Below are 12823 nucleotides of genomic sequence, written 5' to 3' on the forward strand. Positions count from 1 at the left end.
CCCGGCTTCTTCTCCCGACCTCGTCTTTTTCTTTGGAGGTGCATAATGAAGTGGCGTGACAATTGAGTGAGATACAAAAGACTCTGACAGGTTCATCTTCATGCATCTATCTATCTATTAAAATGAATTGGACGTCAGCGTTCCGCTTGGCAGAACAAACAAAATGGGAAAAGACAGGCACGCACGATAGATCCGTTGCCCAGACTCGATGGGAATAAGCAGAGCCCATCACCAGCCAACCAACAGGCTCGTGCCCTGTCCGTACAAGTATTTGTTTCGGGGCAGCTATGATGACAATGCTATTCGTTGGTTCGCATGGCGCTAGTCCAGGAAGATTTCCACCATGAGTTCGCCCATGAAGCCAAATAACAGGGCCACGTCGAACCAGCGGGAGAAGGCAGCCTTGCCGAGGTCATTGACAATGGCATGGCCCTCGCCAATGAGTTCTACAGTTGCCAGGTAAAAAAGCTGACCAACGACAAAACTCATAAAGCCGGCAAAGACGGGCGAGGCTTCATCCACCTCCATCATCAAGAACCGACCCAGGATGCCCCCAATGAGCATGGAGAAGGGGACGACGGTGAGGGTGATGAGTGAAGTAGTGCGCCTGGTACCACGATCTGAGAGAATGGCAGCCAGGGCCGCGCCTGTAAAGGCCATTTCAACGGCAAGGGAGATGCCCAGGATGATGCCTTGTGTGACACCGAGCGTTTCTGTGATACCCATGGTGAGGCCATCCGAAATGCCGTCGATGAAGACCAAGACCACAGGGCCAATGGGATAGGGTGCCGACGGGGCTTGGCTGTGGTGTGAGGTGTCCAGCTGCTGCCCTCGAGATGACGCGACGGTTGAGTCGAGGTGGGATCCGCTTGCCTCAAGCAGGGGTTGGAGTTCTCCTGGGCCTCGCGGCGTCTTAATGACCTTGGCCGGTGTGCTGGGCTGGAAGACGTCGACGTTTTTGATGCTGTCAAGAGTGCCGCGACGCAGGCCACGCGGGAGCTTGGAGATGCGTCGGCGGCCAAGGCGGAAGGCCCGTGCGCGCGTACGAACTGCGTCCGTATGCATGATGAGGGAGCTGTCAGAGTGGTGCTGAATGCGGTGTGTGTTCATGATTCGGCGATGAGAGGGGTTCGGGTGGTAGCGGGGCAGCACCGAAGGGCGCTCCCCTTGCCAGTGGGAGGGAGGATTCAGGGGCTGTCGCTGAGACATTGATCCGTCACTGAGAGAGCTCATGGAGCCATGCTCCTCGAGGCTATGGGGTGCAAACTCGCCGGCATCGTCGGCTGGAGAAGACTCTTGATCAGGATCGAGGACGCTGCCAATCCAGTCCAGGATCATGATGGTGCAGAAGGAGATGAAGCAACCAGCCAATATACCGAAATTCCAGTTTTTGTCATGTTCAGCCGGCCGCACGAGGAGGGGCCCGAGCTCAAAGGCCACTGAGCCGAGCAAGAGACCACCTGCAAGGGCGCTGACGATGGATCGAAGTTGATCTGAGGGCTGGGAGAGGTAGGCTGCCACTGAGCCAGCCAGCATGGTGACCGTGGGTGCGGCAATGATGCCGAGCAGGATGTAAAAATCCTTGTCAAGAAAGTTTGAGGTTGACATGGCGCCGGTGGACCGCAACCGTGGGTCAGAGTCGTGAAGAAGGGTGGGAAGAGGCACAAAGGACACAGGGGTGGGGACGGGAAGGTGGCAAGGATGATGAAAACTCGCGACGAGTCTCGATGCCACGACACCACACGAGGCAGCAGGGTGTGCAGCTGGTTGGAGTGGATGCGAATCAACGAAAATGGGTCTTCAGACGTGTTCGTCCTCAATCCGAAGCTTAGCAGGGTGGGAGCAAGGGAAGAAAGCGGGCGGGGCGCTCACCAACGCTTTCACAACAACTCTAAAGGAAGAAAGGGGAAGAGGACAGGCGCCCCGCAAGCATGGACAAGGAAGGGCTCCACCCCCCGAGTCTTGGTGATGTGGTCGTGTTTAGCTTGGGCATGCAGGCACGAGGGGGCCTTTTGCGATCTGGAGGCAAACATCGGTGGGTGCACATGCGACCAGTCAAAGAGAAACCACAGCCGTAGGCCGAGGCGAAGCAGCCGCAGCAGATCTGATTGCCAATGCGCCAATGCGCCAAGAGAAGTGTGTGATGGAGCGGAACACCTGTTCGGCTTCATGTCCTCAAGGGGGGGGTCCGCAGAATAGAAATTGTCAGATTTCTTCAACTTGGAAAGCACAAATTCAGAATAGAGATCAGATTGGATGAAGAAGATGCAGTATCTCAATAGGTTGTAGCAGAAGTATACTTGGATCTATGGGAAGCTATGGTGAAAAGGACAGAGGAAGATGAAGCAGATAGTGAAGAAGATGCAGATGCAGCAGAAGGCATCCTCCTTTTTGACGCCTCGGCTCGGCTCGACATCGATCGGCTTCAGGTCAAGGTCAAGGCGGCCTTGTTGAATCAAATGTCCGATAGCTTGTGGGCGCAAGACAGGGGCGGGTTGGAAACGAGCTGGAGTCAAGATGCAGTCCCCACAAGAATTGATGGTGTCATTACAGCGCATGGCCGAGGAGATGGCCAACGCCGACCCTGACGAGGATCTTCAGTCGTTTCAGGCAAGCGAATCGCCTCAAAGTGCAGCGCTGCCGGTTGCATGCTTGCTTGTCTCACGGGTGCCCACCCTGGCATCTGCCCGCCCCCATCACCCAACGCGTGATGTGTAGAAGGAAGCAGGTTTGCCACGGCACCTTCTGCGACCGCGTCGCGGTGACGTCGTCTCGTTTAGCTACGTACGTCTTGTGTCAGCATCCCGTCTCATCGGCCTTGGGCACGCAGTTTGGCCTTCTCGCTGTTGATGGATCGCCGCCACCCCATTTGGTGACACCGCAGCGTGCCTATGGTCAAGATCAGCAAACAATTCAAGAATCAGTACAGCCTGTCCGCACCCAAATTGGGGCTGACCTGCTCATCCCCGTACGAAGTACCAACTCTTGAGGCACCCCCGCGAGCACCCCCCCGACCCGGCTGCTGATGTTCTGCCTGTGCTTGCTAGGCCATTGAAGATGCGCTTCGTGAAATGGTGGTTGGACAGACCATGGATGTGACGTGCCGTCCCGAACACGCTCATGGCTCCGTTGGACTTCCCGGCCTCATGCCAGGGCAAACCATTTTTGGTGTTTTGCTTCGCCTTCATAACATTGATACTCGGGTATGTAAGCTGGATGAACATGCCAAGCCCGGCGGAGAACTTGATGCGCCTCAATCTTCAGGATGGTGGCCTGACTGAAATCATGTATGCCCGGCGTGGTCGCTGTTCATGGGTCGCAGCAACGGCAGGCCCCGCGGAGCTATGTGGAAGGGGGATTGAGTCAGTTTAAGGCGTTGGGTGCAAAGGCCTTTCAGAGCGGTGAATATGCCCTGGCCCTCCAGTGCTACCAGCAGGCCATCCTCCGCGCCCGCGACGATGAAATGGTGCGTGAGTCACTTCTCCACATGTGCTGGTTCGCCTCGTCGTGCGCAGACAGAAACGCCCGCACCCATCCTGGTCTCATTCTGACATGCTTCCATGATGGTGAGCGGGACATTGCACAGCGCGTCACCCTGCTATCCAATGGCGCCATGTCTGCCTTGCGAGCTCAGTGGCCCCACACGGCCCTGCAGCTAACCAACGAGGTGATGCAAGGGATCAGGTCTAGATACCCCCACGTGCCCCCCCTTTGGCCCAGGCTCATGGTAGACCGGTTTCTGGTTTGCTGGGTTGTGTCAAGGCATTGCGGCTGGATGAGGCACACATCAAGACCTTATATCGCAAGGCCATGGCACTACGAGATCTCAATCAGATGGATGCTGCCATGGGGACCTGCCGTACCCTGCTACAGCTCGAACCAGCCAACAAGGTGTGATCCTGCTGTGGCTGTTATTGCTGACTAGACTATTGACCGCTGATCCAGTTTGTTTGTGCTTGCCCTCATTGGGCTACTACTGCTGGCTTGATTGGATGTGCATGAATGCAGGCAACACGTGTCCTACTCAAGTCATTGGAGACAGCCCTCATCGGGGACGAAAGCCAGGCCTAAACTCCATCCTGTTCTTTGCGGCACCGTCGTAACACGCTGGGCGTGGCGGGGACGAATTGACATTGAAAAGTGTGATGAAGCGACACGGTCGGTCAATTAACTGAGAAGTGCAGTGGCAAACCCGCCAGGCTGCTGGGTCTAATCCGACCGGGCTGGAATGCCTAGCGCCACCCCGAGATGAGAAACACCAGCAGGAGAAAACGGCGGCCACGCGCGCGTGAATACAGACGCTAACACGCAACCCAAACCACAGGACGGAAAAGCAGACGAGACGGAGATCTTTTCTCCTCACAAACACGAAGAAACAGGAGCGAAAAGGTAGGTCGGCTCGCAAAGCAAACGTCCTCCAAGGTATGGCCACACAATTGACAACTGTGGGCAAGACGAAAGCGTCGGTTTCAAGGGCTGCCCGCATCCAACGGACAGGGATAAGATGGGGCCACATGAGATATGGGCAGGGTCTGAGCCCCAAATGTGGTCAAAGAGAGGGCAACACTACCGAGCCGAAACGGTAGGGATTGGCTCGACGACAGGCTTTATAGAACGGCCTTGCCCTGTTGTGCAGCCTGGAGGTCAGCCGAGGAAGGCAGGATATGCACGAATTTACGCCTAGGGGTTGGTCATGGATGAGTGTTTCGCCGATTCAAAGTAAGGCCGCCACGCTCAAGTAGTCAAGTTGGCTCACCATTTGCCACTGCCAGCCATCTTCTTGGACGTGTACTTGACATAGCCGGGCGCCAGGGCAAAGAGCGTGTGGTCGCGGCCAATGCCCACCTGCATTTTTAAGGGTAACAAATGAGCTGGGTGCGGGTGGGTGCTTCCTTCTTCACTGCGCTCGGTGGCGCTAGCGCTGAGGTAGGGGAAGTACATACGTTGAGACCGGGATGGAACTGGGTGCCTCGTTGACGGACAAGAATGTTGCCCACGGGTACTTGGTGACCTGCAGCAGCCCATTTTTTGTGAATGAAGTGGGCCGAGGCATACAGAGCAAGGTCAGGAAACTGCAGGGTACGAGCGCACCTTCATAGCGCTTGAGGCCCAGACGACGACCAGCCGTCTTGCGTCCGTTCTTGGAAGAACCGCCCGCCTTCTTGGAGGCCTCTCGCACAGTGACGAGGGCCTGGGCAGGACCCACGCCCATGGCTAACAGAGGATACGAAACAAAACAAAACAAAAATAACGATCGTGAGCATTATCAAGTCGACTCGGCATCACGCAGGTTCAGAAGAAGCCCTGATGGCGAAAAAAAAAAAAAAAAAAAAAGCAGAAAAAAAAAAGCCCGAGACAAGCAAAAGACCCTTTTTCTGGCCATCAATGGGAAAACTAAAGAACATGTTCGCCCGCGAAGAAACCCTTTGCCCGAAGGACGAACCGGACAGGGCCGAGGAGCGGGCAGCGACAGCCACGGCAGTCGCACCCGGCGCCGCCAGGGTGGTCATGGACGAGCGCAACCATGCCAAAGCCATCGTGTTGGTCGGGTGGTTATGCGAAACTGCGCCAATAAGCACACTTTGAACCAGTTGGCGAACTCAGTGAAAAATACATTCATAATCATCGAAATGTATGACAATTGTCTTGTCAGATTATTGTGTGCCCATTTGGGGTTGGGTTTGGGGCGGTACGCAGGTGGCAGGTGGTAGCACCAAAGACATTCCTCCTCTTTTGGTATGAGGCAGCCCTGTTGGGATCACATGGGAATAGCGAAGACGAGGCAAGTTCCTCTTGAACGTGGTGGTCTTGGGTGCGATGGGCTTGGACAAAGAACAAGAACCAAAAACCTGGATGAGTGGGACGCACGGGCTCCGTCACCCGCGGACTATGCGCCATACCGCTGTTCTGAATTTTTAAATTATTTCAACATGGTGACTCACAACATGGGTGACTCACAGGGCGTTCCTCTCGTTGTTCTTGCCCACCATCCAAGCATCCGATCCAGGTCGAGGTCTGGGGAGAGAAAAGGCGGGGGTGTGTCGGGAGGGTGCACTGCACAGCGATCCGCATGTTACAAGGTGGGTCACACATACTACGCACACACACACACGCACACGCACACACATAGAATCGCGCAGGAAAAGTATGATGGACTCACTCACAGCAAGAAAACAAAGAGGTGGTGCCAAAGCTTGCGAGCACGCCGCCACGATCGGAATCACTTGACCTGTGTGTGCACTTGACTCGTTTGGCGCGGAAGCAAGGCTCTGTTCGTGCCTGACATGTGAGCAACAAGAATTGGGGGGCCTGTCATAATCATCGGCGCGTGTGTCCCAAACCCTTGTATCTTGCCTCGCAGTCTTAATGTTTTCTTATTAGCTTGAACCCTGCCAGAGTAGGGCAAGGTTCAAGAGGTTGGGCACCAAAACCGAGACGTGTTGTGTGAGCAACCTCGGTCTAGACATGAGTTGAGTCGGGAAACCGGGTGAGAGTGTCTAGCGGTTAAGAGGAGAGGCTAGAATGTTGTTCAAATCAAGATTTGTCGATTAAGAACCAAACTCTCTGAGTTTGGTAACGAGCTGGACAAAAAAAAAAGGGAAGGTGTCTCAGGTGGCTTGGGAGATACAACTCAAGAAAAGGAAACAAGACACACACACACACAAAAAAAAAAAAGGCAAGGCTCCTGCAATACAGGCCAGGCAAGCAAACCCTTGACACGCGCATGCATGTGAACCCAGCACGGCTGGTGATCACTGGATGCATGGTGTTATTGATTTGATACCAAGAAGAAGCCAGGACGGGTCTCCACTTCACCGTCAAGCACACCGCTAGACTCAAGGGATGGCGTCGGCAGACACCCTGAAAAAGAGAAAAAGAGTAGACAACAACTCAACCAAAAAGAAACAAAAGACATCAATGCCAAAGCGGCTTAACTTGCTGTACATGCGCGTCGCTCACGCGCAACACACCGGGGTACGTCAGGGAAAAGGAAAAGGAAGCATGAAGGTCGATGGGATCGGAAGATAAAGGGGGGAAATCAGGACGGTAGGAAAGAGAAATCAAGAAAATCTAAAACGGAAAGCAACTCAAGAAGCGAGCGCGGGCGCCCAACCCGGGAGGGTTTTGGACGCGGGGCTCAGACGAGGGAATTGAGGACCGAGCCCTGCTGGACGGGATTGAGGGCTGGATCAAAGAGGTTGGCAGCAACATCAGAGCCATGTTCCACAGCCGTGTCAAACATGAGATCGAGCGAGGTTTGGGTCCAGTTGACCTCGCGAAGGTCTTCCTCCTCCTGCAGGTCCTCGGTGCTGCGAAGGGCTTCCGAGTGCATCAACGTGTGGCGTGCATCGAGGCAGGTGATGCTCTCAAAGTTGTGGGGAGAAGTGGGGCAGGAAGGAGAGGGCAGGCTCTCGGGACTAAAAGGACCGCTGGCAAGACTGTACTCATAGGGGAGGGGGGCACTGGCGCTGCGCGTGCGAGAGATCACACGATCGCTGTCACCAATAAAATCGGGCGACAAGTTGTCCTCGTCGCCGCTGCCCATGGCGTTGGAGATGGAAGCCAGGTTGAGCTTGGGGAGATGACGCTTGCCGCGACGCATGGCCACCAAGGAAGGGCGAGCCGAACTGGTGGGGGAACGTGAGGCCGTCGAGCTGCTGGCGCTGCTGGTGCCAGAGGTGGTCATCTTCAACACGGGAAAAGGACGAGAAACCATTTTAGCGGTGGGGTGGGTAGCGGTGAGGTCAAGCGTGAGGGTGGGGATGGCCGGGCTGGGCAGGCTTGAATCTTCGCTGCAGCTGAGCGAGTTGGCGCTATCCAGGGGTTGGTCCAAAGTGGGGACGGCGTTGGTGTTAATGTTGGCAACAGCAGCGATGGCCGAAGGTTCCCAGTCGCTGACCCGAGCCTTTGCCGCCATTCGCGCGGGCGAAGGTAGTTCGCTTGGGTGTAAAGGCAGCACAAGAGGAGCCGGGTTGGTGGGCGCCGTGGTGGCGGTGAAAGACCAAACGGAAAAAACGAAGAGTGTGCGGAGGAAAATGCCGACCGCCGAGAGAAGGAAAAGGAAGAGAAAGAAGAGAACTGGGTGGTGTCGACTTGAGGAGCAAAGAAAAAAATGCAGCCCACTCGCGGTGGGGACTGCCTTGAACTCTAGCTTGCTCGAACCAAGGTGGCAGCGGTGGTCGTGTAGAAAAAGGGGCAAAAGCCAAAAGGGTCAAGATGCAGCGAGAAGGGGGGGGGGGCAAGACGACTGTCGCGAGGGAGGGTGAATCGGAAGAAAATGACCGACTTTGCGGCGACGTTTCGAGAGAAGCGTCGTCGTGAGCACAAGCATGGCAGCAGACAGAGAGAGCGAGAGAGAGAGAGAGAGAAAAGGGGGGTGGGTGGAAAACAAAAGAAAAAGAGAGAAAAGAGAAGAAAGCAAAAAGAATAAAAAAGGAAGACATGTATAACAGGGGGTAAGCGGATGGCGCATGGCGCAGGCCCTTGTGGTTGACGGAGGAAGGAAGACACACGAAGCGACAGCAGAAGCAACGCCCACATCCTTCTTGGACCCACACGCAAGCCCTTTTTTTGAATGCCTGCGACCCCAGATGCACACCCCCGCAGTGTGGGTCAAGGGGACTCAAGTGGAACACGCTGCGAGCTCGTGATTTGATTCATCACCATGCCTCACATGTCAATGGGATACACATGGGATAAGCATCTGTTTCCCCTTTTCAAACAAAAGCCCATGTGGCCGTGGTTCTGCACCACGTTTGATGGCACCAGGGACAAACAAAGGCCTTCGCGGCACCCCTTGATTGGAAATCCTTCAGGAATCACGCAGAGAATCTGATGTGGTGCGATACGCATCCCACAACGTCGTAACTTGTGATGGGAGTATCCAACTTTATCCTGATCAACGTGACATTCGGCGCCATGGTTTGGAGACAATGTGGTGCAGATCACGCAGTTGGGTAACGAAGTCGTTGGTTAAATTGCCTGTCATGAACATGCCAACGAACGTCAACCGTTGAGGCGTGTCAACCGCTTTCTTTGCCTTGGCCCCTCAAGCCATCAACGTCATGGAATGTCCTCAACGAGTGGCGTGACACTGAGATCCCTCAGCAATTCAGCCTTCTTCAGGAAGCTTGCCTTCCTCGTTACCATGGGTCACTGTGCAAGCCTTTTGCTTGCGCCCTTTCCTGTGATTCTTGAATAATCTTGCACCATACTTGTATTCCTGAATGTTCCTCGGGATGCCTGTTCTTTGGCCTGTCATTGCCGTGTCAGGATCCACTCAGAAAGTTCTGGTGACTCTGAGGCGCTGCGTCACCCTTCAGTCTTGATTTGAAAGTCATCCTCCGAGGCCTGACAGGCCAGCGATGGCGTCGAGCACCCCTCACCCCTTGACCTTCGGAGGAGACAGGGATCCCTGGCTGTTCACGACTGCCACCTGTCATCTTTGACCCCTCCCCTGGGCGACCTGACAGCGCTTCTCTGACAACGTGCCTGCCGGCCGATTTAAACCCTTTCATAGCAAAGACTTTGAATTGTTCATCATCCTCACGTGCGTGTACACACAGTCGTTGCGATGCGATGGCGTGTAAGGAAGATAGTGTCGGATCGAACAGGACGAGCACCAACAAGCACCGGCGGCATCTACTGCACAACTCTTGAAGGCATCCAATTAGCCCCTGGGCGACCACGCCCGTGGTGTGCAACGCGCGCAACTCAAGCAGCACGTCGCCACCTCGCACGGGCTCAACAGGTGATCTGTCTGTCGGGCGTGGCCAGATGCAACGACACACGCGGGGAACGGGGCTGCGCCACTAGCAGCATGCGGTCCACATGAGCGCGACAGGGGGCAATCAGCTTTGTCCACTCGCCTCACGAAGACTCGCGTACACAAAGGACCCCAATACGACTTCGTTCGTTGCATTGAAAATTTACACCAGGCCCACTGCCTACATACCGGTGATACCATGACACGGCTCGCCACGAGCAAGGCGGTGGCTCCGACGGAGGCCGCTGCCGGCCACCTGACACCCCCCAATTTTCCAGAACTCACCACGATGTTGCCCAGATGGTGCAAGTCACTGTGTGCGTGTGAAATCCAGCTATTCCCTGCCATTCGAAGTCCCGGGTCCAGTAGATGTAGGCGTAGATCCATCCACCTCCTTGTTGTACCCCGAGAAAGTTTTCTGGAGCTCCGCTATCGAGCGTTGTTCTCACGAGCACGGTCAGCCACCTAAAGACCTTGGAAGCATGCACACAGAGAGCACTGATCGTGTCGACACAAATCTTCGTGCCTTCGAGACAATGCATGCATGCATGTAAGATGTCAGCTGGTAGCGGTCTGGGCGCGTCTGATTCTCTTATTTCCAAGATTCGGTCATCAATTTTTAGACTTTGGCTCGTTCGTCCTGCCTGCCTGCTTGGCTTTGCTGAGACGGCATCGGCTTGAGATTTTGTCAGTCAGCTGCGCGTATCACTTGTCGCGTGGCACGTCCTTGCCTTCTTATTTCTGGGTGCCACCCACAAACGATGCCGGTGCTGCCTCGGCCGTGCAACTTGTGACCCAGGCAACCCAACTTCCTTCCCTCGCTCGAGGGCCCCGGGTGCAGCCCGCGTGGTAGCTCAGAGTGCCCGCAGTGATGGCCAAGTACGCATCGATGCCAGAACCCGACCGCTTATTCCAGGTCAGACCAACCAACCTCCTGACTTCGATTTCACCCTCACCGCACCCCGCTGTGTGTGGCCCGCCATGTGGCGCTGGGGCGTGCACAACGCACCGCTTTGACCGCTTGACCCTAGGTTGACATCCAATGCTATTCTGCTGGCCGTGGTATGCCTCTTGGTCGGAGGCTACCTGGGTGTCACCATCTCCACCCACTTTGCCTGTCACACCCATCGCGCGACACCTCAGGTACAGTCAGGGCGCCAGCACCCATCTCAACCCAAACGAGGCGCCCTGCTCCTGCTCCGCGCCCTCTCATAAACCTTTGGGGCCCAGCATCTTCGCTCAGCTGTTCGCGAAGCACAACCTGCCCGTGCCGATCCCGCCCCTGGCCTCGAAGATCGCGGCATAAATCAGGACGTCATTGCTGATGTGTGTGACAAGTACCCAGTTATCATCCTTGATCAGACCGCCCCGTCTTGATGGCGCGATACTAACCCTAACTGCCACCATCACCCCATTCCCAGGCCGTTGGGGCACTACTCCATTTGGAGCAGCAACGCATGGCACGTGGGGACCACGACGATGACGACCCTGCCGTAAGCCCCCCTCCCCACGCCGGGTGCCTCGCGGCTGGCTTTTTGTCTGCACTCGATCCATCTACATGCTATCATGACACTGACAGTTGATCTCTGATCATCCCAATCGGCAGATACAAGCCATTGCGGATGAGTTGATGCAAGAGGGCTACAAGGCAAATCCTCCCACAGCTCGTCAACCCTCTGCTCACCTCCCGCAGGCACAAGCCTCCCATCATCAGCATCCGCAACATGGTCAGGCCTGCTCGTGTTAGGCTCCGCCATAACCGCGACGTTCTGCCCGCTTCCGCTCGTCGCCTCACCTCAGCCTCCCTTGCGGAATGATGTAGTCGACCCCATTGTACACGTCATCAAGCGAGAAAGCAGCAACAACAACCGGGCTCAAGCCGTATCCAATGTACGAAATAACACGAATGATCATCAATCGACGGTCTCGTCCGTGATGCCTTGACTTCTCTAGCCCTCTGCCTCATCACCGGGACTGCCTGGCTTTTTTTTTTTTTCGGTCGCTCGACCATCTCTGCAGGCGCTGGACCAGCTCAATCTCCACGATATGCTTGAAGCTCCTGTGGAACATGCCAGTTCGTCCCTCAACCAGTTTCAAGCCGGCATCTGCGTGATGGTGGTGGTCTGGCTCGCTCTTTGAGCTACCTAACCACATATGTGTCTGATCGCCGCTCTGATTCCCCTCATCATCAGATGGACAAGCCGTGCACGATGCAGCGATTCGACATCCACCTGCCACCCAGCCTAAAGACATCCCCGATTATCTCCTCAACACAATGAAGGACGAGCCGCCCTATGGCACCCCGCCCGATGAGGTTTGCCTCTGGTCCTCAGCACGTGTGATAGCTTGGCCAGTAAGGATCACAGCATCTGTTGCTCACAACTTGGCCTCCCCACGTCCGCCCGTTCATCCCACAGACTGCCAAAAAGGACCCAAGCATCTATTGTTTTGTTCTCACTACTCCTAAACGCCACGACCCCAAGGCCATCGCTGTCAACAACAGGTAGTAGTAGAGTCTGTATGTCTCTCCACCAATGCAGTGCGTCAGCAAAGCACCGCGCCACCTCATCAGCCACCCCCGCTTTTGGCCACAGCTGGGGTCTACGCATGGACCGGCTCGACTTTATGACTTCAGAGCCATACCCGGGCCTGAACACGGTTCTACTGCGTCTTCGCAATGAGAGCCGTAAAACCCTCTGGCCCAAAATCAAGTTGGTAATCAGTTTCCAATGTTTGAGCAAGCATGGCGCACTTTCAGTCACAGAATAGCAAACCCACCAAGCCCAACGCAGCTGAAAGCAATGCCCTAGGCATGATATGATTGAGAGCTCTCATTGGTCGATCCGGCCACATGACACGTAGGTTGGCTTGGCTTCACACGTATCAACATCACCTCGACGATCACGACTGGTTCATGAAGGCCGATGACGATACCTTTGTCGTGGTCGACAACCTGCGCCAGTTTCTCGCCCAATACGATCCCAATAAACCTCACTTCTTTGGTGCGTTTGAGTTTGAAAGCATTGCTTCACCTTTGTCATGCCCCCCCCCCCCCCC

At 55.4% G+C, this 12823-nt stretch overlaps 5 protein-coding genes across 5 annotated transcripts in view; 2 read left to right on the top strand and 3 right to left on the bottom strand.

The window, feature by feature from the left end:
- Positions 1 to 321: 321 nt before the first annotated feature.
- On the bottom strand, positions 322 to 1338 carry MONBRDRAFT_22027 (uncharacterized protein; the record flags this gene model as incomplete). Its single annotated transcript, XM_001742559.1, has 1 exon — positions 322 to 1338. One exon carries the CDS (start codon positions 1336 to 1338, stop codon positions 322 to 324), a length of 1017 nt encoding a protein of 338 aa, XP_001742611.1.
- A 1951-nt stretch (positions 1339 to 3289) lies between these two features.
- MONBRDRAFT_22028 (uncharacterized protein) lies at positions 3290 to 4071 on the top strand (the record flags this gene model as incomplete). Its single annotated transcript, XM_001742100.1, has 3 exons — positions 3290 to 3684; positions 3732 to 3891; positions 4009 to 4071. 3 exons carry the CDS (start codon positions 3290 to 3292, stop codon positions 4069 to 4071), a joined length of 618 nt encoding a protein of 205 aa, XP_001742152.1.
- Positions 4072 to 4752: 681 nt separating this feature from the next.
- Positions 4753 to 5212, bottom strand: MONBRDRAFT_14140 (uncharacterized protein; the record flags this gene model as incomplete). Its single annotated transcript, XM_001742560.1, has 3 exons — positions 4753 to 4845; positions 4944 to 5011; positions 5092 to 5212. The coding sequence occupies 3 exons, from the start codon at positions 5210 to 5212 to the stop codon at positions 4753 to 4755; spliced, it is 282 nt and encodes a 93-aa protein (XP_001742612.1).
- Positions 5213 to 7138: 1926 nt separating this feature from the next.
- Positions 7139 to 7918, bottom strand: MONBRDRAFT_4916 (uncharacterized protein; the record flags this gene model as incomplete). The annotated part of the gene is made up of 1 exon (XM_001742561.1): positions 7139 to 7918. The coding sequence occupies one exon, from the start codon at positions 7916 to 7918 to the stop codon at positions 7139 to 7141; it is 780 nt and encodes a 259-aa protein (XP_001742613.1).
- Positions 7919 to 11223: 3305 nt separating this feature from the next.
- Positions 11224 to 12823, top strand: part of MONBRDRAFT_22031 (uncharacterized protein) — a gene marked incomplete at both ends in the record, with an annotated part of 2686 nt that continues 1086 nt past the window's right edge. The window contains 8 exons of the mRNA XM_001742101.1: positions 11224 to 11259; positions 11373 to 11493; positions 11589 to 11656; positions 11786 to 11840; positions 11959 to 12080; positions 12184 to 12269; positions 12361 to 12477; positions 12629 to 12768. Coding sequence (XP_001742153.1) covers positions 11224 to 11259; positions 11373 to 11493; positions 11589 to 11656; positions 11786 to 11840; positions 11959 to 12080; positions 12184 to 12269; positions 12361 to 12477; positions 12629 to 12768 — 745 coding nt within the window. The remainder of the gene's footprint in view (positions 11260 to 11372; positions 11494 to 11588; positions 11657 to 11785; positions 11841 to 11958; positions 12081 to 12183; positions 12270 to 12360; positions 12478 to 12628; positions 12769 to 12823) is intronic.

The sequence above is a fragment of the Monosiga brevicollis genome, genomic scaffold (assembly GCF_000002865.3).
Source record: "Monosiga brevicollis MX1 MONBRscaffold_2 genomic scaffold, whole genome shotgun sequence".
Taxonomy (NCBI): domain Eukaryota; class Choanoflagellata; order Craspedida; family Salpingoecidae; genus Monosiga; species Monosiga brevicollis.